At 40.0% G+C, this 26470-nt stretch overlaps 1 protein-coding gene across 1 annotated transcript in view; it reads right to left on the reverse strand.

Annotated features, from left to right (window-relative positions):
- npr3 (natriuretic peptide receptor 3) overlaps positions 1 to 26470 on the reverse strand; it is a 127876-nt gene that overhangs the window by 45933 nt on the left and 55473 nt on the right. The window contains exon 4 of the mRNA XM_008419278.3: positions 19799 to 19934. Within this exon, the coding sequence (XP_008417500.1) occupies positions 19799 to 19934 (136 nt within the window). The remainder of the gene's footprint in view (positions 1 to 19798; positions 19935 to 26470) is intronic.

The raw sequence follows: 26470 nt of genomic DNA on the forward strand, positions 1-26470 counted from the left end.
CCCGCCTCAGCGCAGTTTAAAACACCACCTGTTCCACTGTGATTGTGACTGGCTGTTGGCGTCTTGCTGATCATCTCTCCTTGGAAAATTCACCCAAATCTCTGAAAGTGATTTGAACTATTGAACTGTGGCAGTTGTTACCTGGGCTGTCACCGGGATTCACAGCTGATCGCAGTCTAGCACTCTCTGCTCAAAGGTCGGGTTTTTTTTTTGATGGATCAGATTCTCAGATCCACTTCTGAGCAAAGGATGGCGAGCTAAGGACAAGAACTTTGATCTTTTGAATTTATTTATTTTGAATTAATTTGACCCTCATTGTGTATTTGTAATTGTTTGTTGTTGTTTTTTTTCCCCCCCCTATCATCAATACAAAAAACACCAAAACTAAAACAGTGATTGTCTTCATTCACACCTCAGGCTCCTTCAAGAACCATCTTCTGATGCTGCTTTTGTAGCCGCAGTTAGCTGCGTAGCCCATAACTGTTACAACTGTGTAGCAAAAATTTTCACTAATTTATTTAAAAACTTCTCCTCAAGCACTTTTTTATTGTCTCCTAACCATTAACCTTATAGTGTGGAAATAATGAAAAACATATTGAAATGTTGAAAGAAATCAACCTGACATCAGTCTTCACCTGTTCTCCTTTCTGGTTTTATTGAAATTAATATAATTTTTATATCTTCACACTCTGAAACTCCACCTGACTCTCCTATGTCTTCCCTGACCTGCTCCTCTATTAACAAAATAGCTTAGTTTATTTAAAAATTAAAAGCAGTTAATACATATTTCAATAAACTAAATGAAGACCTCACCAGAGTGTCTTCACCTTTCTTCAACATTATTCTAGCACTGCTGTTCTCCAAAATATCTAAATAATATATAATATAATATAAATACATGTTAAGTGGTCAAGTATGATCAGGTGTTGCTCAATTTAAATAATAAAAAGGCTTATTTTGCTGCTGTTTTGCTATTGATGAAATAAAACATTGTGACTAGACTAGCTAACTTTTAAACAAAGTTAGCAGTAAAAGTTTGGACATGTGACTATTCCAGAATTAAAACCGCTTAACCAAAAAGATTTAGTTCTATATATGAAAGTAAACTGACAACAAGATGTTATAAATGAGCGATATTCATGGCAAAATTCCTGACAGATCATTTACCTCATTCAAATGGAGTTTTTAACTCCGTCTGCTGATGCCTTTACTCTGAGCCTTCAGAGGGGGGAGAGGGAGGAAGCGCTCTACTGAATAAAAGCATGCAAGTGGAAGATTTTAAAATTCTTCACAACTGCGGTGAAATTATTGGGGGGGACGAATATGGCTCTCCAATATTTTCGGGGGGGACATTATGAGAATTTAGCAGAGTGGACCCAATGAATTAATCGGGCTGAGATGGAACAGGGGATGAAGACCTTGTTGCGAGGGACTGAGTCAGGGGGAGGTTCAGATTGTTGAGCTTGACGGATGAGATCTTCAATTTCCCAAGTGATAGAGGCTATTATACAACTGGGTGGAAGAATGGTGGACAGAACCTTTTGTAAGTCATCAGGAGGATGAAGTCGTGAGAGTGCATTGGGTTTGATGTTTCTGGAGCTGGGACGGTAGGAAATGAGTTGAAACCTGGAGAAGAATAATGACCAGCAGGATTAATGGGGTTTGAGACCTTTGTCTGACTGGAGGCAAGACAATCAGTCCAGATGTCCAGATTATGATCAGTCCATACCAGCACAAGATGTTCTGTGCCCTCCAACCAGTACCGCCACTCCTCCAGGGCAAGTTTAACAGCAAGCAATTCATGATCTCTCACATCATAATTGCGCTCTGCCACAGAATTCTGCCCTTATTTATTTTATTGTCCATAATTCACAGGAGTTGGATGTTTTATTGGATTCTTGACTAAATATTTAAATTCTTTCAAAAAGCCATGAAATGTACAACCAAAATCAGTAGGTGTAGGAAAACTTGCTTCTACCCAGTCTAATGCTCGGCCAGTCAAAAGTGAAATTATGAAAGCTATCTTAGCATCATCATGGGAAAGACTTCTAGGGAAATGATTGAATATAAGAGAGCATTGTAGAAGGAAACCCTTACATCAGTTTATCACCTGAAAATAGGTGGACGGATTTCGGAAAATGTGGAGTGGACTGGTGGTTCTGGACTGGGAGCAGGGGCAGGAGCTGAAGCTGGGGTCTGTTGGAGAGAGCTTTGTAAAGAATTTGACAATTCTTCAAGGCGATGGTTAGTTTCGGCTTGGCTAGCACCCAGGTCTTGTAATTAGGTTGAATTAGACAATGTTGTTCTGCCATACTTCTCCTGAGAGCATCTGTGGGGTTTGACTGCAGGTCTGAATGTTCTGTCATGTTGGGTTCACATCTTTTAGCTGCCATATATAGAACACAATCAGGAGAACAGGAAATCAGGTAAAGTTTATTTTAACAATGATGAAATATGAGATTTTGTGGTTATTGTCCTGTGGAAGGGAAGCTGGGGTCGTCAGAACTCTGAAGGCAGTGGGAAAGAGATGGTGAGTAGATGGCAACTTGGACAGGTTGAATTCAGAGGTAGTGGATTGGTCTTACTTTGTGAAATGGTGAGTTTTCTGCAGGGCGAGAAGTACTGTGGTGTCTGGGGTTGTGGTCTCTTTGCATGGGGTTCTTGAGATGATCCTTGAGTGATCTTGATGGAGAGTTCTTTGGAGGTAGATGGAAAAGGCCTGCGGTGGAGGGCGGACAGGTAAGTTCTTGTGAGGAAAGGCAAGGAACATTTCAATAGACCAGCCGTGAAACCAGGAACTGTCGATGATTCTTCAGCTGAGGTGGAGAGGGTCTTGGCCAACCAGTGGGTAAAATCCATGAGGGGAACAATAGAAAGCCAGGAACTCTGACTGCACAGTGGGTAAAATCCAAGGCACCATGAGGAAACACCCAAGGGAGAGGTATCATAACTACCATAAGTACCATAACTGGCAAACACTCAGTTTGCCAGTTATGGTAAACTGGCAAACTTTACCATAACTGGCAGGAGCTGGAGGCTGCCAGCTCCTCCTATATGAGGATGGATGACGAGGTAATCACCTCGTCATCCAAGAGTATATGAGGCGCGCTGAATCCAGACAGCAGGCAAACTATTTGTATTCAGACAGGTAAGTGCAGCCTCTTGGCACTATCTAGTGCACAGATATCAAACTCCAGCCCTGGAGGGCCACTGCCCTGCAACATTTAGATGTGCCTCTGCTACACCACACCTTAATAGAATAATTAGGTCACTAGCAAGGCTCTGGAGAGCTTATCTACACAAGAAGGAGGTAATTAAGCCATTTCATTCCAGTGTTTTGTACCTGTGGCACATTGCGGAGGTTCCTCCATCTTTTCCTCAGTGTTAGTATTTATTTAAATGTTTTCATATAATATATTTAGAATTTCATTTTTCTTTGGTGGTGGTTATTGCATTAGATTGTTTACTAATTTGGGTGCACATAGTTAGTAAACACCTTATGTTTATTTAAGATCATTAACTATTTTGTTTTGCTGAGTTTGAAGGACTGGCTGGTTGGTTGAAAGGCAAACCAGGAAGTGGAACAGTCCATCAGGCTGCTGGAAACAGGGCACTTTATGTGAAAGAATCTGCCTCTCTACTAATAGCATAATTGCTACAACCTTTTTGGTATTAGGTTATTTTGGCTTTTAGAGTTGTGTTAAAGTCAAAATGTTTTAGTTTAAATTAGTCATTTATGTTTATACATTATTTGTCTTTGTCTCCTTCCCCACCCCTCCTCGTTTGTGTAGACTAGCCTGTTTGTATAAATTCCCCTGTGTGTTCTCATTTTGGGAGGTCAGTTTGTTATCCTGAGTTATGTTCACCTTAGTTGATTTCTTTTGGGCCTATTTTGCTATATTTTTGAGATTTGTTGTTGAAACCTTTTGTTAAGATTTTCTTTGGATAAATAAATATATTTTTTTATTTATGCCTTTGTCCTTGTGCTTTACTGGTTGGACCATCACACACATCTAAATACTGCAGTACAGTGGCCCTTGAGGACTGGAGTTTGACACCCTTGATCTAGTGGATGATGAGAGAAGAAGCAGACAAACAGAAAATCCCCACAAAGAGCCAAAACTCCAGTTTGTTCCTTATTTCAGCTCCCTTGCAGTGTGTCTAGTTTTCTTATCTAGCTACTGTAGCAGCATAAATGGTACACTGCCACTTCAAGACCAATTTTGGCTGCTGCACATAAGCAGGTCTCCACCTGTTACGAGGCTGCTTGCATCATGACGTTATCTCCATCTGCTTCTTTCGTTTGCTAAATTGTGCTGGGTAAGCGTGGCTCTTTCATTGTTTGTCAGGTTTAAAAGTGGTCATTAATGCAAACTGGTCTGATCTGTTTAGCCTTCTTTGCTGCCCTCCAAAAAATGGACAGATCTGGACCGATCTGTCAATTTGTTTGTTTGCTGGCGGGAAGGTAAGGGCTAGCCTGGCTAGGTAACGTCCATCCCTCCAAAGCCTTTACAAAGCATTTTGTTACAGCTGCACTGCATAGGCAGAATTGCAGATCTGTTTATCTGGCAGTGTGGTAACTTACCAGGTCACAGGTAAGCAGCTGCTGTAAGTTATATTTTTTGTCAGCATTGTATTAATAATCTGCTCTATTTTTTTTAGTCTTCTGATGAGTCTCTGATCAGCATTACACCTGGATTGACACTCGCTGCTGTTTTGCCTATAAAGAAATGTTTTAAAAGACCAACCTGAACTTTCCTCTGCTGCCGGTAGCATTGATGGCCCTACTAATGGGATAAAGTGCAATATTGTAGTGCTACTGTATCACTGTTTTACTCATATTGTTTCATTTTTGTCTTTCTTTTAGGGACTGAGGCGTCTGTGGTGGCAGTGATGACCCCTGATAGCGGTGTCTTGTCTTGTATGTGTTGTTGGATCACCTGTTTTTGTTTGCTGTGTTTTTGAAGTGTCTGGGGTGATCTCTTTTCTTTTTTTCACTGAATGTTGCCCCTTTCCTCACTACTTCCCCCATTGGTAAGCCTCAGTTTCCTTTGACATTTAAACATTTTATTGTAATCAATTTTGTTAAAAATGCATTCACTGTTTTCACCATTCAATTTCAGGTTATTGTTAATTTAAAAACATATTGAAGTTTAATAAAGTTTTCTAGAACTTTCTGAATCTGGTCTACTGATTTCCAGCAGAACTTACCTGTGTCCTCATTACATTTTCCTGGAGTTATTCCAGGTGGCATTGTTGGTTTCCCATTTGGTAAACTATAACATCCTACATTTGGGTTTCATAATAAAGAAAATCCACCCCAGGTTGCCACACTACCTTAGGTTTAGTTCTGTTATGTCTACATCCATGCCCTATCTTCCCTTAGTAATTCTAGCTAGGTTACTTCTAGCTCCACCTTAGTGTTTCTAGTTTTATTATCTTGTCACTTTAGGTATAGTCAGGGGTGAAAGTAGTTTTAAATTCTTGGGGGTACTATGACAAAAGTGTGTATATATATATGTGCTATCTGGGTATATACGCTGCTCAAAAAAATAAAGGGAACACTTAAACACTTAAGTTTTTATTTTTTTGAGCAGTATATATATACCCAGATAGCACACAACGTTAAATCAACGTTGAATTATTGAATTATAGTTAGAATCGTTGATTTTTGGTTGAAGTCGACAAATGATCAACCATCAAACAACCATCCAATCAAACCGTTGAAACTGTGTCATTGAATCAATGTTGTTTTGTGGTTGAAATCTGATGACTGAAATGCCAACATCTGATTAATGGTTGATTTTTGGTTTAAGTCGACAAATGATGGTGGATCAACCATCAAACAACCATCCACGTTTAGATAAGTAACTAACATTGAAACTGTATTGAATCAATGTTTTTTTGTGGTTGAAATCTAATGAATGAAATGCCGAGGTATGATCAACGTCTGATCAATGTTGAATCAATGTCAGCTGTTTTGCCACACAACTTCTTCCCCTCCTCTCCTCCTCATCAGAGGTCTGGGTGAGAGCATTTTATTACTAAGCAGGGGTTATCACATTTTTAATAACACTGTAGAGGATGGTGAGTGGTCATTCCTTTCTGTACATTTTTTTACTTGTTAAGAAAAATTCTTACTGTGTGTGATATATTGACACAAAAACATCTACAACTTACTACAAGGAGTGGAGCGGTCCACCCCTACCATTTATATGAGTGGGATGGCCCAAACACACAGCCACTTCTGCTGTTGGCTTGTTTGCAAAAGATGTTAATTCAATGTTGAATTATGATCACTGTTGGAGCTATTTATTCTTTATTTTCTTTATCCATTTGAATTTTGTTAGTTTATTCTTAAATTTATATTTTTTGTATTATTTACAGAACTTATTTGTAGGTTAATAATTGTTGATTTTATTTATCTTTTGTTTTATTATTTTTTCTTATTTTTCTAAGCAAACAGGAAGTGAGGTGGGTTGGTCCACTTTCTATAAGTGTAGGGGCCTGGTAAAGGACCAGCAGGCATTTGGGGCCTATGGTTTTAACCAGTGCAAGAGAGGTAGAAGGGAAGTTGATCTCTAATTGTTTTTTTTTGCAAAAATGTGAAAATAAATCATCTTAAGTTGGATGTTTGGTTTGACAAACAATTGCCGCTATAATCACAAAGGTTGAATTTATGGTTAAGGTCAACGACAGAAGCTGGATCAACCATCAAACAACCATTCAATTCTAGCCAATTAACTAACGTTGAAAATGTGTCAATGTTGATTTATTGTCTATCTATTGATTGAAATGCCAACATCGAATACAGTGTTTTTCAGCACCAATCCTCCAGGCACACTGCCCTGCAAGTTTTAGGCATTTCCCTAATTCAGAACACATGATTTTAATTGATGTTTGATTAACAGGGTTTTGCTGAACTGAAAACATGCAGCTCAGTTTGCCATGAGGACAATGTTTGGGGAAGAACTCGTGATCTAAATGTTCAATCAATGTAAGCTGTTTTTCACACCCCTCTCCCTCTACCCGCCAAAGACACACACACACATACACACCTTTTTGTATTATTTTCATCCTACCCACCACTCCAGGCCTAAGTATGAAATCCTGTGAGATTTTGTGGGATTTGAGTTTTTAAAATAGGGTGGGGCCTATTGTTTGGTCTGGGAGAGCATGTGGTGGACAAGGAAGTGTAAGTCTGGCTGCTCCAGGTGGGCTTTAAATTGTTGTGATAGTAATCACTTACTAACTTTTTATTAATATGTGCTTAGGGACGTGCTTAGATGTGCCTCTGTTCCAGAACAGCTGTTAGATGACTGCATGACCATTTGCAGCCATCAAGAAATGCAGAAGGTTGTTAATCATCCACAGATTAAATCCAGGTGAGGCAGAAGGGAAACACTTAAAACATGTAAGGCAGGTGAAACACTGAACTAAACCTGCTAATGACTGATTCAGTCTGTTGATTCTTGGATTGGTAACTGGTTAAACTGAACTGGACTATTATTACTTGCGTGGGATCTTTATCAGCATATAGACACTTTTTAAGGAATTTAATCAACTTATTTGGAAATATTTGTAGTTGATGGAAGATTGAACCAGCTATTTGATGAAAGTTTATTCTGTATAATTTATAAATAATTTTTCCAACTACAGTATAAATCACTTTTTGCTCTATTTATCTGCCACTGGTGTGGTAAATAAACCCTGATCCTCCCTGAGTTTTATTGTTAGGTTTTCTGATAAACAGCCTTCATTTTAAATATTGATTCCTCATTTTAACATGAGTGCAGCATCACAAATCCTTTCAAATGTTTATCATCTTTCTAACTGGCACCTTCCTCACTTTTATTTTTGTGGGTTTTTTTTGTTGCTCTGCAGTTTGACCGAAAGCTGACTCTTGAGGACTGCAGCGAAACTGCCAAGAAGTGGCTTCATTGCACGCCAGAACAAGAGGAAGTCATCAAAGTGACGCCAATCAGAATCAAACTGGGGTTACCACAAATTGTACTGTTTCCCTAGTTCATACAGTACAAAGGTAACCTCATGGACTTTGTTCTTCTGTGGACCATAGACTGTTGTTTTGACAGTCAAAAAGGAGTCAAATATGTTTAAAGATCTGTCCCTCTAAAGATCTGGGTTTGATGTTATATCAAACCCATGTTGCCATTTTTTACCTTTTGTACAGTTGACCCATGATCTGCCAATAAGACCAGTGAAGAAACTTTTAGTGGTAGGTTATGTAGACCTATCAGACCTAAAAACGAATATAAATCCTTAGCTTTCATTCAATATAATCAACCCAAATCACATTCAGATGAAGGTTGAATCAACATTGATTCCTAACTGATTCAATGTAATAACACAAATATGCATGTAAATTGACATACGATGATGATTGAATCAACATTGATATGTCAGTTATGGTTGAAACCCTAACGTTGATTCAACATACAAGTGACCAACCACTTTCAATGTTTCAATGTCAGCGTTCAACGTTGATTCAGTGTCTCTGCCTAACATTGATTCAATGTTTCAATTATTCTGTGCTATCAGGGTAAATATATACCCTGATAGGGTATATTGCTTCTGTGTATTTTTGTGCTGTTTAATTTTTTTGCGAAGCGATAAAAGCTGAGTAGCTCTTGAATTGCTACAAAATGGAGCTATATTTCCCTCAGTATATTGACTGGCAATGTTAATGCCGTGAGATACCATGAGACCTAAATTCTGAACATCATGGTATGGATGCATCCCAGTTTCCCATGTCTGGCATATAACCATTCATTTTAGCTTTTAAACTGGTTCCATTGATCCTGTGTCCAGACAGAGGGATAATCAGTAGCCTAGCATCATGACCTGTTTGTTCTGAAGATCCTGCAGCTTCCACTTCGCCTTCCTAACGTGGCGCCTCCTCACCCTGACTCTCATACTGCTAGGAGGAACCACAGAGCTCTGTTAAGTTAAAAGCACATCTTCTGAAGTTGGGATGTTTTTCCTCCAACAGGTTCTAGAGGAATCACCTCAAACCAGATGTTGGACTGGAATTTATTTCAATGTCGTTTGTGAATGTTGGCTCCTCATTTTCAACAGTGGAGCTATAAAGATTGAAAAAGGTTATAATTTTGGAGAAAGTCTCATCCACATCATTATTTCCACTAAATAAGAGGCAAAATATAGTTTGATAGAGGAAAAGCCTCTCGGAAAAACTCAGTGAGATGCCAGAGAGCAAAAAACTATTTTTTTTATTAGACAATTTAATTTCACATAATTATCGCGGTAGAAGCCATTTGTTAAATACTTAATTAAACATGTTTACCGTGTTTGATATTTGTTGTAAATGACGCATAGTCACAGACGAACGAGATAATTAGTCCAAGTTTGAACGTTCAGAAATTACAGCGGCTGTAAGGGTAAAATACAGGCGCAAGGTAAAAACCATTTTACCAGGGGTGAAGCACACCTGTTGCCATGGCCAAGCAGGGACTACATTAAAAACATACCATTCAGTCCGTTATGACATTAAGTTTTCAGGCTTGATATTTATTTTGCGACTATTAATAAGCGCTCCCTGAACACAGCGGTGGTTGATTAGTTAATTTTAAACTCCTCCTCTGCTTGTTATTTTGGTAATGGAACCGAAACGCACAGAATTGCGCAACACTTTGTTGAAACAATAATCACTGAAATTATTATTGTTGTTGGGTTTTGTTGAAAAATCAACACGTTTTGTTGATTTTTTAAATTTAATTTTATTTATTTTTTTGTTGTTTAATAAAGTTCCGAACGTTTTAAGCCAGTCAGAGGAGGACGTGCTGGTCTCAGCGTCCTGGCGGCGTTCAGTTCGTCACCTACCGCAGAGATCGACTCAAAACCTTCTGCGATCGACATGTTGCACCCCTGAGCAAAGCACGAACAGTTCAGAAACAATGTGAAATGGGAATAAAGCTATTTATTAACTGATTAAGTCGTGTTTTAGATTGTTGTTGAAAAACTAATTAGTCACAGCTGATTAGTCGCTGCACAGTGAACCCATTGATTCTTTGCAGTAGAAAGCCGCTCCCCTCTCTTGCAGGTACTGCGTACCCCCGCTAAATCTTTTAGGGGTACGCAGTACCCGACCGTACCCGCCTACTTTCACCCCTGGGTATACCGAGTATTTTTGTCTGAATCTATGTCCGTCTTTCTTTAGTGATTCTAGTTAGGTTATTTCTTTGTTTAGATCTTCTAGTTACTCTAGTTCTATGTTCCTTAGTTCTTATTGTTAGATCAGCCGTGTTTCTGTTTAGGTTTGGTTATGGTTTTCCTCATGTCTCTCTCTCTTCTAGTTTATCAGGTTCTCTTTACTCTTAGTGTGTCTTCAGCATTAGAAGCATTTTCAGCTCTCTGTTTCCTCCCTTTTGTATTCCCCAGCAGCTTCCCTGTGCCACCTTCTCCCCACCCCTCAGCTAGTTCCTGTGCAAACTACTCACACCTGCAATCAGTTATCTCATCTAGCTAGACCCATTGTGTCTTTTACTGCCTTTCCGTACTTAAGCTCCTCTATCTCAGTCACAACTCCCCAGTCTGTCTCATCACTATGCTTGTCATTTTATTCATCACTACCCTTGTTACCATTCCTGGATTACCTGTTGTTCCTTCCTGTTTCCAGTTTTCTTTGTGTTTTGGATTTCCTTGTTTCCCCTGGATTTTGGATAGTGATGGGTAGATGAGGCGTCATGAGACGTTTCGACCCATAGCAAAACTGTGTCGATTCTGTGTCACCGAATACTGACACCTGCTGGACATAAAAAATTCCTACAGGCAACGTAGTGGTTTGATGACCTAGTATTTGTATGTTGTTGTGTATTGTGTCATATCTTCAGTTAAATTTGAAATATATTTGATATTCTTAGATACAGTCAATAAATAATGTGAACATGTACCATAAAGTGAAAATTTAAGTGAATGTGTTTGAAAGGAGGATGCTTGTGGACTGTCCCCCCCACAAATATTTATTGCTGAGGCGTCATAATGCCTCAACATTGAAAAGGTGGATTTATTTAAATAAGACAGTTTAGTCAAACATATTGTTTGGACACATGCGCCCACGCATCTGTGTTGCTGGACCCATCACTAATTTTGGATTTTATATTGATTTATTTTCTTCATTAAAATATCCACTTATTCTACGTCTACAGCCTGCTGCATTTGGGTACACTTCTACACTCATGATAGTTTTACCTTAAGTAGATTAGTTTGAACATTTCTAAACAAAACACAGTGATAATAGCAATATTTAAAATAAACAATCTTTCCCTTTTCATGTGAAAAGGAAGTTTTAAAATTTGCCAAAGTACTGCACTTCATAATTTTTTTGAAGCACCTAATGTACAAGCTTTGGGTTAGGGTTAGTTGATTGATTAGTTAAACATGTTGGCCTAATCTTGTAGTTAACTAAAATATTGCTCTTCATGATACGCCAAAACTCATAATTACTTCAAAAATATATACGTCATGGTTTTGGGAATGCTTTGTACCCACACACAGAACAGTTAAAGAAACTAGATAGGAAAGAATAATAAAGTTTAAAATAAAATAAAAAAGAATAATGTCTTATGCATCTTGTCCGAGGTTCAGGAAATTGTGTAACAGGAGCAGGCATGTGGAGAGGTGGGACCTGGGGGGCTTGAGCACCTGCCCCTTTTGCTCCTTGCCCCAAGTGCTCTTTTGGTAAATTTTTTATTTATTTATTTTTTGTTTTATTATTTCCTAAGCCCTCTTCTGACACATAATAACATGTACTAAAATTATTTGGTTTTGTGTTGGGGTTTTTAGTACTCCGGTCATCTTGTTACCTTTGACCTTTTGCCCGTGACGCACGATGCAATTGCCTCTCGCACAATGAGATAAGGCAGCTAACTGGAGCTCAACGTAGCAAACGTTGCAGATTACAGAACAGTTTTTGGTGAATTAAAAAAAACATTTTTGGTGAATAAAGTACTTGTCAGATGATGGAAAACGTTGAACGTTGTATCGTTTCTGCTTCAGCAAGGAGTAGCGGCTTAGCAGAGAGATAATGAAATACAACAGACACTGACAGATAACTAAAAAGCTTCTTCACTGTATCGTTAATGATGGCAGTCATTCTTCAGTATTGCTTATGCAATAGGCACATTGCCCTTCCAAAACAATGGTCTTCTAATTTCCTTTGTTGAAGATGAGTGTTGGGTAAATGTATCTTGAAGGAGAATAGCACTTAAATAAAAGTACAACAAGGATTTAGAATTAAAAATAACTCACCCCGAACTACCATGATAGATATAATGTATGTAATAAAAGTTTGTCATTAATGAAGGGGATAAAACTCTATCAAGACTTTAAAAGTAAGTTTAGGGTCTGGTTCGCAGAGTATGAAGTTAATTTTTTCCCCAATTTTTCAATGAAAAAAAGAAAAACTAACCTCAGGTAAGTAAAATAAAATTGTAATCAAAACTTTTGGAATTGCAATGATTTCGTATTTTTAAACAAAAAGTTTTGTTTAAAATTTTTTTTTTAATTAAATAACTAATTTTTGTCTTGTGAACTTAAAAAGTTATTTGCAAAACATAAACTTTTATTTCCACACATCAGAAATCTTTTGGGCCCTGCCCACGACATCATGTGAGAATCACAAGCAAAACTTAGAGTCACAAACAAAAACTTAGAATAGCAAGAAAAGATTTCTGACATGCGCAAATAAGTTTGCTTTGCAAATAATTTTTTCACTTCATGAGACAAAAATGTGTGATTCTAATTCTTTAGCAGGAAGTGAATCATTGGAAGTCTGGTTACTTGCGCGCCAACACTGAGCCCACAAGCAGCAAAACGAGTAAGAAACAGATCAGATGTCTTTGGAACGTTTCTTTGCAAAGAGGAAAAGGCCCAGAGAAGAGACAAGGAGAATGTATTTATCCCGGACCGGTAGGTGAGTCCCACATTATAAGCCAGCTCTGCGTAACATGCGGCGACCGGCTGCTAATGAGGCAATGAAGCTTCAAACTGCTTCGCCACTTAGAGACCGAGCAGCCTGTGGATATAAGCAACACTTCAGATGTCATTATCTCTCATCACTCCCAGATGGGACCGTCTCGTTGCAGAGAAACAAGCTCAGGGCTCCCGTTAGTCATTATCGTGAGTTAAAATTTTCACAAAAGTAAAATGTTTGTTTTTGTGGCGCATTTGTTATTTTGAAGGGATATATAAACGTTACCATAGCGACCAGAGTCAGAGCGTTTTTGCAGTGGTTGAGAGGAGATGAGCAGCTTGTGAGTCTTGAGTCTGGGTTAGACGGAAAGATTTAAGAATTGTAGGCCGATTCTCCAAACCTCTATTGGTTTGTGTGTCCAAGGCAGGAGCAACACGAACCGATTCCAGTCACGAACATCCCGATTCCAGAGGATAATCCAGTAAAACCCCCAACATAGCATACGGGAATTTAGAATAACCAAACACGGATGACGATGTAGAAGCAATAGTGATAGTTTGTGGAGTCATTTTAAGAGATAAAAGACGTAACAAAAAGAAAAGGCGGTGGATAAAAGACGACGGGAGCAGCCCTCTTATTTGCAGCACTATGATTTGGAGGTGAATATGTTTTTTCATAGTTAACATTTTTAACTGAATAAACATAATGATGACCTTTAGATTTAATAATAAATATTTCCGCATATCATCTCCGATATCTACTGGACTCTCAGTTGCCCAGCTGTTTCTGGTCTTACGTCACCGCGTTTTCTGATTGGCTACCCGTCACATTCAACAGGTTGTATTCTCGTTCCCAGTCAGGGAAAACCCCACAGGCTGCGATAAAAGGGCCAGGACAACCTAAATAGGGCACATTCAGTATTTAGTGGGAACACCAACATGCAGAAGCCCTATCTGACTGTTCATCCCTCCCCATCTGTCCCCCAGGCCACAGCAAAATGTCCACGTCTCGACGGTCCGCGGTAATAAAAAGGTTGGGGACCACTGATTTAGCTCATGCTAGTAGCAACACGAAGGATCAGCACTTTTACTGTTACAGTTACCGTTCGGAAACTACCGTAATCAGTTCAGTTAAATCTAATCTTGGCAACTTTTTCTTTTTCAACCCTAATAAATGTGATATTCAATTGACCTGTTATGACTCAAATTTTGGGTGTCCGCCCCCCTCTGCTGCTGCTTCATCATTGTGGAAAACCTGGAGCGGCAGAGATATCTGCGGCTTATATGTGTATGTTTACTGGTTAAAAAAAAAAACAACTTTGGGGTTGTGGCTTATAGTCCGGAAAATACGGACTATTTTCCTGGATTTTTTCTGTGAAGAACCCAGAGAGGGTTATTTGGTTATTTATTTCATTAATAGTGTTATTATTTATTTCCTGAGAATGTTATTTGATTGTGCTTTCTGAAAAACAATATATTTTTACATTTAGGCACTCCTGCAATCGTCACACTTTTTCTGTTACAAACTGACTCCGGCCCCCCACCAGAGAAGGGAAAAGTTATGTGGCCCTCACAGGAAAACATTTGGGGACCCCTGCTCTATATAGAGATTTTCCTTAGCTTTGACTGTATATCTCACATTTTGTAATTTATCATTGTTTATTAAACTCTGAAAGCTCTGCAGCTTTGTTAATATTCTGTCCTAGAATGCGGTTAGATGTGCCCTTTTTTTTAGTATCTGCCCCTTTAGTGGTCTCTGCACGGCCCTGAACTGGAGCACTGAAAATGAAGCAGGGAGAAGGTGAATATCTGGGTGGAGTCTGATAGTAAATCTTGTGAAAAATGTTCTTCGTGACAAAGGTCTGTCAGGGGAGGTGAGTGGAGCATGATTTGAGTGTGGGCGTCCAGAAGCTGGGGGTTAACGGTTCCTTGGAGTGGTCTTCAAGGAGCTGCAGGGTGAGTGATTGTTGGAGGGCGGACAAGTTTGAATAAGATGATGAGTAAGAGGAGCGAAGATTTGCCAGACGAGAAACTGAAGCCAGAGGATTTATAACAGCAACCACAGACCATAGCAGATCTGGAATCGGGTGAAGGTGCAGAGGCTCCTTTTGATGGTGGGGATTGGTGTTATTGCAGATAGCACATGACAAAATCTCTCTTGTGATGTCGTTGGACAATGTGAGCCAGCAGAAGATGCTTTTTGCAAGCCACTTTGTTGCGTCAACACCTAGGTGTCCTTTATGTATGTCTTTGTGCAGAGATTGTGGAATAACAGCTTTCTGGCCTTTCATTATGATGCCATTTTCCATAATTAGCTCATCTCTGTAGGGAAAGAATGGGCGCAGAGCAGGCTCCAATTGTCTCTCTTTGTTCCGCCATCCTTTCTGTATGACGACGGGTACCTACCCAACATGCTTAAAGCGCCTGCTTTAAGCATGTTGTCAGTCACCGTATGTTCCCTGAGTTCTTACAGTCGAGCTGTTGAAATGTAGCTACATTTCAAAAGTCAGACTGTAAGAACTTCCATGGAGTTCTTACAACATGACGACATGTTGGTCATGTTGGAGACGGCCGAAAGCTGTTTGATGTTGGGAAAACCAGCACCATATTGACAGTCAAGATATTGACTTCTTGTGGGTCATGTTAAAGGTTTCATCTTCAAATGGATTCTGTGGGGCGTAAGGGTTCGGAGATCTCGATAGTGTGTCAGCTAAGTACATTTGCTTCCATTTTTTGTACACTAACCTGCTATCATAGCTTTGTAGTCTGAGAAGCATCCTCTGGTGAGGTGTGAATTGGCTTTTTTAGGATGCTGGGCAGGGGCTGATGGTCTGTTTTCACAATGACTTGCTTTCCATAGTCTTTGAACTTAGTACATGGAAACACAACAGCAAGTAGCTCCTTTTCTATCTGAGCGTACTGTCTCTCTGTGTCCGTCAAAACACGTGATTCAAAAGCAATAGGTTTTCCATTTTGCATGCAGGCAGCTCCTAGATCAAAACAGTATGCATTGCATGTCAAAGTGACAGGCTCAGCAACATTGTAATAATCAAGAACAGGTGGGCTGGTCAGGCATTATTGGAGACGGTCGAAAGCTGTTTGATGTTCCGAAAACCATCTCCATACTGACAGTCAAGATATTGACTTCTTGTCGGTCAATATCTTCAGAGGGGCTGCAATGTCACTGAAGCTGGGAATGTACTTGGCAGGGTAATTCGCCATGTCAAGGAAATGTTGCAGTGACGTTTTCTTGGCAACGTCACTCCCAAGAAAACGTTGGGACAGACATGTTGGTGATGGCAGTGGTCTTTGCAGGATCAACCTTGAGACCTTCCTTTGTAAAGATGTGACCGACGCAGTGCACTTCACTCAAACAAAACTTGCATTTGTGTGGGTTTAGTCTCAAGTTAACTGGTCTGGCATGTTTCAGTACTTTGCTGAGGTTTGCGTCATGGTCAGCCAGGTTGCGACCACGATAATGATGTCAGTCACAATGGTTAAACAGGGAAGCCCAGTAAACAGCTGTTATATGGATTGCTAGAAAACTTTGCTAGCTGAGTTAATTCCACAACGTAGTCAGTCAGCAGTGATGGTTTGTCGAAACGCACTCGCCGAAATGAAATTTTGGCATCCAGCACAGAAAACATGTTTGCGCCTGTTCAATGCTCTGCATGAATGGTGAGGGCGTCTTAAGGCCATGTTGAGGTTTATGCTGAGCCTGATTTCTTGTTAGTCCTTCTTGTGCACCACAACCAGTGAGGAAACGCAGTCAGTGAGTTCTGTGACTGGCATTATTACACCTATGTTTTCCAACCAGTTGAGTTAATCTTCAACTGTATCTTGCATCGCCACAGGGATGCGGTGCGCTGGTCTCACAACAGGTGTGGATCTGGATTTAATGTCATGGCGTATGTTGCAGGAAGCTCTCCCAATTCATCACTGAACACATCTTTGTATTGTGAGATGACTTTATTTCTGAAGGTGTCTCGGCGTCAACATGATGAACATCAGGACTTAGTTTGACGTTTTCCATGTCTGTGCTTGCTTGAAAACGGAGTAGTGGTTGTACATCCTTGTCTACTGTAAAGAAATTCAGTGAATGAAGTTGATCTTTGAAATCACATAGCAGTATGACCACACAGCTAGTTTGAATTCTGTTACCACCATGTGCAACCAGGTTAGGTGGATCTCCGTAGCTGGTAAGTTGCTCCCCATTTGTTACTCTCTTAAATGTGTGGAGGGATAATACGTTACATTTTGCTCCTGTGTCGAATTTAAATTCAATGAGAACACAATTTATGTGCATGGTGGCACCTTCCTGCTTAGTATCAACTTTTGGTGTGATGCTGTCAACCTTGATGCCGTCCACATAGAAAGTCATAGAAACTCTAGATGTAGAGTTGACTGTTCAATGGAAACTTTATGTACTGGCTGTCTGTATGTCCTCTTGCCAGGATTTGATGTTTGCCTTTGCAGCAGTTTTTGCAATGGTTAATTTTTCTGCACTAATGGCACTGGTTGATACCACCAAAAGGCATTTTTCTCTTTTTGCAATGTGAGAGCCTCTGCAATTATTGCAGTCAGCTATAATATGTGGCTGGGACCTAGGTCATTGTTGCTGTTTACCGGAGGAGAATTTTACAGCATCAACCGCGTTAGCTTGGCTAGCTAATCTTTGACCTATGTCATTTCATGAATATGGAAGATTGAAGCAGTTTTTACCAGAGTTAAAAGGATCCCCGACTAGTTGAACATGTTGGCCTAAATATGTTGCAATTTTCATATTACTTAAAAAATTGCTATGCCAGAACTCATAATTACTTAATCTTTTGTTATATTTTTCACATATGGAGGTCGCCATTTTTTCACCGCTGGGTTGATGACTCATAATGGTCCATTTTGTACTAAAGCCTATAGAGTAAACGCTGAAATGTTAACTTTACCTCAGTTAGTGGTGGGAAGTAATGAAGTACAAGTACTTTGTTACTGTACTTAAGTACAATTTTTGTGTATCTGTACTTTACTTAAGTAGATTCAATAATGGATACTTTCTACTTTTACTCCACTACATTTTACAGTAAGTATCTGTACTTTCTACTTCACTACATTTCTACAAAAGTGTCGCGTTACTCGCTACATTTGATGATATAAGTCACGTTGCGCTTTTTGTCAGTTAAAATGTGAAGTTCAGGGATTTAAGGTGGCGCCGTAAAATCCAAGCAATAACGTGACTTACATGTCTGTTGTCAACGATCGCCTACCCCTTTACTCACACGCGGAGCTCCAGACATGCGCAGGGGTTTCCTCTGAGCGGGAGAAGATGTCTGTCTAATCATCAGTAATATAATAGCACTGCATAAATCGATGTGGCTACATGTAAAATCAGCAGCGCTTCGCTTTCACAGACGGTGGGTACTTCGTCCAACTTTTAGCGTCACTTCGAAGGAAAGCTTAAAGAAAGGTAAGCTCCGTGGATGCAAAGCTAGCTGTACTGACTGAGACACATGTTGCATCCGGGATGAAAAAAAGTTGTCACTGATGCGCTGAATTATTGTGTGCAGATGTTGACTGAGGAGTCGCAAATATGGGACAATGCTGTGACCAAAGTCTGCATTGATATGACATTCAGGAACGATCAGATTCTTCTGGACGGATCTTTACTGATTAAATTTATTTCAGCTCTAAGTATTTAATATCTAGGTGTTTTATGGGAATGTGGATCTTTCAGATCAATTTGAGAAGCAATTTTGATAGGTAAAACGTAATTTTTTTGTGTCACGTAGCACGGGGTGCTGGTCTTGACTTGGTCTTGGGTAGGTGGTCTTGACTACAACCTGTTGATACAATTGATTTTTTTTCTTTTTGGGGGGGGGATTTTATGTAATCCATAGGGGAACCCAGAAGAAAATCTTTGGGAACCACTGGCTTAAGGGTTTGATGCATACTGAAGCAGGATTGGTGTCGCCAGGTGATTTCCAGGTGGCCTGTGTAAGTAAACTGTGTGCAAATACCAATGTCCCCCAGCCACATGGCCATGCATTGACTGTTTGGCTTCAGATTGTCTAGAGCTAGTGCACTCATTTAATGTCTACTATTTGCCATCAAATGAAACATGATGTATCTTAGAAGATGATTCACTTTCCATAGAATTATTTTATATATATTGGAAAGAAATGAACACATTTTAACAGCTTCATAGTGATTGCACTTAAATAATCATTAAAATCAGCCCCTGTGTCTTTCTTAGGAATGAAACCTTCACATTCACTAAACATCATAAATTATATCATAAATGTTATGTTGTTTCATGTAAGCCGCAAACAAAAATGAGTAAAAAATGATGGTCAGTACTGTTAAGTGTAGATTCCCTGTCATTAAGGGCATGATAATCATAATAGCTTAAATAGAAGGCAACTGGAAAAAGAACCTCGCATGTAAAATTCTTTTTCACTTCTTATCATGGCTAGAAGGCTCTTAAGAAATATTCAATCATATAACAAGTGTGAATTTGCAAGTAAGGAAAATGTCTCAAACACACAGCCAAGGAATCTCTTACTTGGTTTCAGAGGAAGAAAGTAAAATTTCTAGAATTGCCCAATCAAATTGCCTGACAAATATTTTAATTAAAAAACTATAGAAAGAACGAAAGATCAGTGTGCAAATAGTTTCCAGAACTTAAAGTAAGGCATATTCAAATTGAGAAAATGTGGACATATTCACTACTTATTTTACCTCCTACATCCCAGGTTACTTGCATAACATCACAAGAACACTTTGTTAAAATAAAATAATGTATAAAATTATCAGCTTTATTGAAAGTTTATTAAGAGTTTATTAGAAAGTTTATTACCTTCAAAAGTTCTGTTCCACATGTGTGAGGTTATCTCAGTACCGTTTGTCTTTGAGTATCCATTCTTCATGCCTTCATGTAACGCAATGGAATATAGCACCATGGCATCATGGAATCCTTCAATAAACATGTTAACCTGACAGGATAGAAGATGTGCTAAGTCAAAAACAGGAGATGACCCAAATAGATTAGTTTAAGATTTTATTTCAAATACTTACTGTACTGGAAGTCAATACAGTAAAAATTGAAAATACAGCAATTATTATTGCAGTTAGTGGAGCTCCTGCATTTGTATTCTGAGTAAAACAATAGCAAAGATCAACTAATTTTCCATTTAACCAAGAACAGCCTTCCTGAACCCTAACTGAAGACAGGCCCCTGATGAATAATGCAAGGACACACAAAACAAGCACTCCAAATTATTTTAGGGTTAGGGTGGGTGCTGGCCATATAATTAGAATATCATGAAAAAGTTTATTCAAATTAGTAATTTTATTGAAAAAGTGAAACTTATATTCATTCAATACACACAGACTGACATTACACAAATATTAATTTTTTAAAAAAAAAAGTCCTGCAAATGTGGCTGCAGCGCCAGCAATCCAGCCAAATTTGCAGTACCGTAATCATGTCACACTTTGTGCCATCTGAAAAATTGCAACCGTTTCTAAATTTGGAGACGTTTTGCTTTCCAGCCAGTATCGGGTTGTTACAGTAATTTCACCCTATTTGGCAGTAATTTCACTCTTGGCAGGGAGTGAAATGGGCACTATTTTAATATGACGGTTGTGATGTTTGCACGCTCAATAAGATAGACTGGTTTGGAGTCGATGTCACTTTATTACTCACATCATACGAAATCCTTCTCTTACAGCAATACGTGGTTTTTACTATCCGTCTATAGATGTTACCCGCTCCCTATTACCTAAGTGTGTAGACCTTCCGCTGGAACATGAGCTCTGCTGGAGATGCTTCAGTGGTGCTGTGTGGAGTAGAGCAGTACTCACGGAGGAATGTGTTTAATGTCCGCTGCCATGGGATGCTTTGGCAGTGTGATACTCTGACTGCTTTTCCCAACGTACGCATAAAACGCTCGGCTGTTCCGTTTGCTTGAGGCCATAGAGGTGTTATCTTCCTGTGTTGGCAACCCATGTCTGTCAGAAACTTTGCAAAATGTTTACTGTTGAAGGGAGGTCCATTGTCTGTTTTGAGACACCTGGGAATTCCGAACATTGCAAATACTTTGTCCAGCACAGGAATGACAGTCTCTGCTGAAATAGACCTAACAGCCTCAACTATTGGATAGCGTGTGTATTCATCCACTATAACTAGCAGGTATTCACCAGTTGGTAGAGGGCCATAGAAATCAGCGCTGACTGTATGCCATGGTGATTCTGGTAGTTCTGACATTCGAAGGGGCTCAACCTGAGTCACTGGGGTGTTTGCCTGGCAGGCCAAACAGTTCTTAACCACAAGCTCTGCTTTTTGGTCCATGTTAGGGAACCATACCTTCGACCTGAGCAATGTCTTTGTCTTGACAATTCCTTGGTGTCCCTCGTGGGCTAATTGTAGTACTCTGTCCTCCAGACCTGAGGGGATGACGATTCTAGTGCCACGAAGAAGAAGGTCGTCCATGTGTGACACAGTGAGCTCATTGCTGATTTGCCTGTACTTTTGTAGAATGGCGATGTCTTGTGAGTCGTCCTTGTCTTGGTGCCAGGTGTTGTCTCTTAAGTGTGCAACAACCTTTTGTAGGACTCTGTCTGTGATGGTTGCCTCTTTGATGTCAGCTAAAGTCATGGCTTTGGGTGTTGCATGCTGTGCCAGGAAGTTAACATACTCTTCAGCTACCTTTGTTGCTCTTGTATGGTTTCCGGTTTGTATGGGGATCGGATGTCTGGACATGTAGTCGGCTGGGTTATCCGTTCCTTTCCTGTAGACTACTCGAAAGTCATATGGTTGAAGTCTTAGACCCCATCGTTCGATTCTTGCAGGTGGTTTTGACCGAGGGTTGTTCCATATTACTTCCAGCGCTTTGTGGTCTGTGACCAAAGTGAAAGGATTCCCATACAAATACAGATGGAAATGTTCACAGCTCCATACTATTGCTAATGCTTCTCGTTCTGTCTGTGAGTAGCGTCTCTCAACGTCACTTAGAGCACGACTAGCGTAAGCTATAGTGTTTCTCTCGCTTTCTTTTCCAAGTTGATAAAGAATAGCTCCTAGACCAACGGGACTTGCATCTACGACCAATTCTGTATCTTTGTTAGGGTCAAAATATGACATCACAGTCTCACCTGTCAAGCTGTCTTTTAAGTGTTGCAGGGATTTTTCTTGAAATGGACCCCAGCACCATGGTGTGCTTTTCTTGGTCAACTCCCGAAGTGGTGCTGAAATTGAAGCGAAGTCTTTTATGAAACGTGAGCAGTATGTCGCCATGCCTAGCAGGCTTCTCACCTCGGTTGGGTTTTCTGGCGCACTAGCTTCCTTGATTGCCGCGACCTTCTTTGGATGAGCGGATATGCCCCCAGCTTGGAAGATAAATCCAAAAAATTCTAGCCTGGATTTTGTTGAACTATATTAAGTGTGAGTCCCTTCTCCTTGAGCCTCTGGAACACTGTCGTGAGGCTTTTGTCATGATCTGCTTGTGTCTTTCCATGCACAATGTCATCGCTGAGATTTTTCACACCTTCGATTCCTTGTAGAGCTTGGCAGATAGCATTTTGAAATACCTCTGCCGCTGACGATATGCCAAAGTTCAGACGTTTGTACGTCCTCAGACCTTTGTGAGTGGTAAACGTTGTGATGTACCTGCTGTCAGGGTGGAGTTCCAGCTGATGGTAGCCAGCTCTCAGGTCAAGTTTTGAAAAAACTGTGGCTCCATTTAATTCATGGATGACATCGTCCATAGTGGGAGTAAGGTGACGTTCACGTTGGATGGCAGTATTAGCTTGTCTCATGTCTACGCAGATTCTGACTTCATTTGGGTTTTTGGGTTTGGGTGGAGTCACAATCGGAGAGACCCAAGGTGTAGGCCCAGTCACTGTCTCTATAATATCATTGTCTTCTAACTTTTGGAGTTCCTGTTCTACTCTCTGACGAATATGAAATGGGACACGTCTGTGAGGCTGACATGTGGGCTGAACATCAGTGTCTATGTGGAGCTTCACTTGAAAATCCTTCAGCTTGCCTATGCCTTCAAAGAGTTCTGGGAAGCTCTCTACAAGCCTATCTGCCACTGTGGGGCTTGGTGCATCTGAGACACTGTTCACTACTCTGATGAGGCCTAATCGATTAGCTGTTTCATAGCCTAACAGGGAATAGCCTTTGCCTGTCTTTACATAGAACTTGCAACTGGTCTTTTTGTTGTTTGCTTCTGCTTCACAGACAAACATGCCGGCCAGCTGTAGTGGGGTAGAACAGCCATAGGAAAAAACTTTAGTATCAGGTGGGACTAACTGCGGTTGTGGCGATAGCAGATCTAGGGCAGATTCACTGATAATGTTCACTGTGGCACCTGAATCCAGTATCACTGCGATCTCAACGCCTCCTAGTTTAATATGAGATATTGGCGTCTTCTTTTTGTCTGCACCAGTTGTGACAAACACATAGTCATCACCACTGCTGGATGAACCCTTTTTGTCACCTTGTGCTGAGCTGGTGATTGAGAACACTTTCTTAGAGGTTTTGTGACTTTTATGGTACACTTTGGCCCTTGAGTCATAATTTTGCACAAGAGGTTTTTGTTTTGATCGACATTGTCTGGCAAAATGGTTTAGCTTACCGCAGGCTTTGCAGTCTTTTCCTCTTGCAGGGCAATCCCCTTCGTGTGGATATTTCCCGTCACAATTTCTGCACTGGTTGTTTGGTTTGTTGGTAGATGTGACTTTATATGCTTTATTCGGTTGACTTTTCGGCTGTATGGCGTTCACAGACGCAGCCGCTCCTTGTTCCATGCCTGTTGCGTGCTGCTCGGATAGTTCCATTGATCTCCCATAATCTAGAAGATCCTGTAGGCACATGTCAGGCTCTCTCAGCGCTCGTCTGCGTAGCCTGGAGGATGTACAACTCTGAATCAATTGTCCTTTAATTTCTAGATCCACATCAGTAAATCCACAATGTTTTGCGAGCATGCGAAGCCGTGTGCAATATGTGTCTAGGTTTTCACATGGATGTTGTACTGCTTTTCTGAAGACATATACTTCGTATAGGACGTTTTTCTTCGGTGTAAAATACGTGTCGAGCTTCGTCTTCACATCGGCATACTTGTCTGAGCTAGCTGCTAGCGTGTTATAAATGTCATGTACACGTTCACCTGCTAGATGCAACAGTAAAGCTTTTAGCCGCGCATCACCCGAAATGTTGAAAGCAGCTGTGTAGTTCTCAAACCTCTGTATCCATTTTGTCCAGCGCGGTCCGACTGAACCCGGTTCCGTTTCAGTATCAAACGGTGAAAGGGCAGGTGTAGTTGTAAGCGACATGGTTCACTCCGGCTTGTGTCGTTGGAGTTAGCTGGTTAACTAGCGGTTAGCTCGTTCTTAGCCTGTCCACGTGGAGCTGCCGTCTGGGTATACGCTCGCATTCCCCTTTTCCCTTTGTCTCCGTTTTCAATCCTCGTTGCCAATGTGATGTTTGCACGCTCAATAAGATAGACTGGTTTGGAGTCGATGTCGCTTTATTACTCACATCATACGAAATCCTTCTCTTACAGCAATACGTGGTTTTAGTAAAAACCACGTATTGCTGTAAGAGAAGCTGCTATCCGTCTATAGATGTTACCCGCTCCCTATTACCTACGTGCGCGCTTGCGTCAGTCTTTCCTTGGTGCGTTCACTGACAGTCTGTAACATAAATGTATAAACATCGCTGTATACATTACAACGGTAAATTGCGAAAATAACTTGCTAGATATTGAAAGTTTCTGTTATGGATGCATGGCAAATATATTTACTCACAGGACATTTAAAGAACTGAATTAAAATAAACAACAAAATCTCTTATCCATTTTATTTTAAGACATAAAGGGTTCATGTTGATTATTATTACTGAACTAATGAAATCCAAATTCAGTATCTCAGAAAATTTGAATATTACTTATGAACAGTGCAAAAAAAGTTATTTTTTTGGATATGTTGGCCAACTGAACAGTATTAACATAAAAAGTATGAGCATATACAGCACTCAGTAATTAGTTGGGGCTCCTTTTCCCCAATGCAGCAATGCAGCAATGCAGCGTGACATGGAGTCCATCAGTCTGTGACACTGCTAAGGTGTTATGAGAGCCCAGGTTGCTCTGATAGTGACCTTCAGTTCTTCTGAATTGTTGAATCTGGAGTATCACATCTTGCTCTTCACAATACCCCATAGATTCTCTATGGGGTTAAGGTCAGACGAGTTTGCTGGCTAATTAGCCCTTTCATGCATGAATTATGATCCAGTAAGTCAGGATTTTTTTTCCAAAGTAATTTTGATTTTCCCAGGGCATAAAAATAAGGTGGGGAAAAAAATTATTCTTATTTTTTTAGGATTTGTCCAAGTGTCCATTTAGGTGGACAACATGCACATACATGCGCATATAATATACAGCATTTCAACTAATGCTGTATAATACAATGTGAATATATTTTGATATTAGTTAACAGAATGCATAAATATACATAGAACATTGTATTCAACTCTCATCCTAGTCTAATGTTCACTACTGTCTGATGCCTTAATTCAGTCCCTCATTCAACCGCTTGATCTCATTTTAGTATTATTTTTGCTCCTTCTCAAGCAGTATGATTTTATTATGGACATTTTTAATTTTATAAAACTAACAACATTGAATATGACACTTCAGCCATTCTGTTGTTTTCTGTACCATAACAGTACTGTCTCTTCAGTTTCAGACTTATAAAAATCAAGGCTATCTTGTATGAAAACATGCAAAGCGCCCAGGTTGCAAACAACACATTGGATGCAGATGTATTTAGTTTTGTCTGTGGGCTGGATGTTGATATTTTTGGTTGCAGTGATATAGGCCCAGTGTTCTCCAGACCTTAGCCTGATCTCATGGGGTGTCTTAGAGCAATGGTGTCCAAAATCAGTCATGGAGGGTCGGCATCCTGCATGTTTTAGTTCTCTCCCTGGTTCAACACACCTGGATCCTTTGATCCACCACCATTTGGTGGCTCATTAGAGACCTCAGGAGAAATGCTGAGGAGGAAGTTACTACCACCAGGCAGAGAACTAAAACATGCGGGATGCCGGCCCTCAAGGGCCAATTTTGGACACCACTGCTTTAGTCACCGGTCTGCATTTCAACGGTGATGGGATGGCACTGGTACTGTTGAGCGTGTCTGGATGGAATCCTCATTTATTAGCACACAAGTTACAGATTCCTTGAAATGTAAAAGATTCACCTTCTCCAAGAAGTGAAAAAAACACTTAGTATGATGTAAGAAGAAGTCTTGGTTCTGATGAACCTGCTTGCTAATAAGATTTGTGACTAGTGATGAAGGAGAAATACTGGTCTGATAAGAAGTGCCCACTAACAGTTATTAGCCGTTTGCAGTGGCAAACGGCTAATAACTATATTTTGTTAGTGAACACACTTAAACATGTAAGATAACAGATGGAGGGAAAGAATCATTAGGGCCAGGAAATAAACAGCGTATGAGTTAGAGACAA

Source organism: Poecilia reticulata, chromosome 9 (genome assembly GCF_904066995.2).
Source record: "Poecilia reticulata chromosome 9, P_reticulata-male-v2, whole genome shotgun sequence".
NCBI lineage: Eukaryota > Metazoa > Chordata > Actinopteri > Cyprinodontiformes > Poeciliidae > Poecilia > Poecilia reticulata.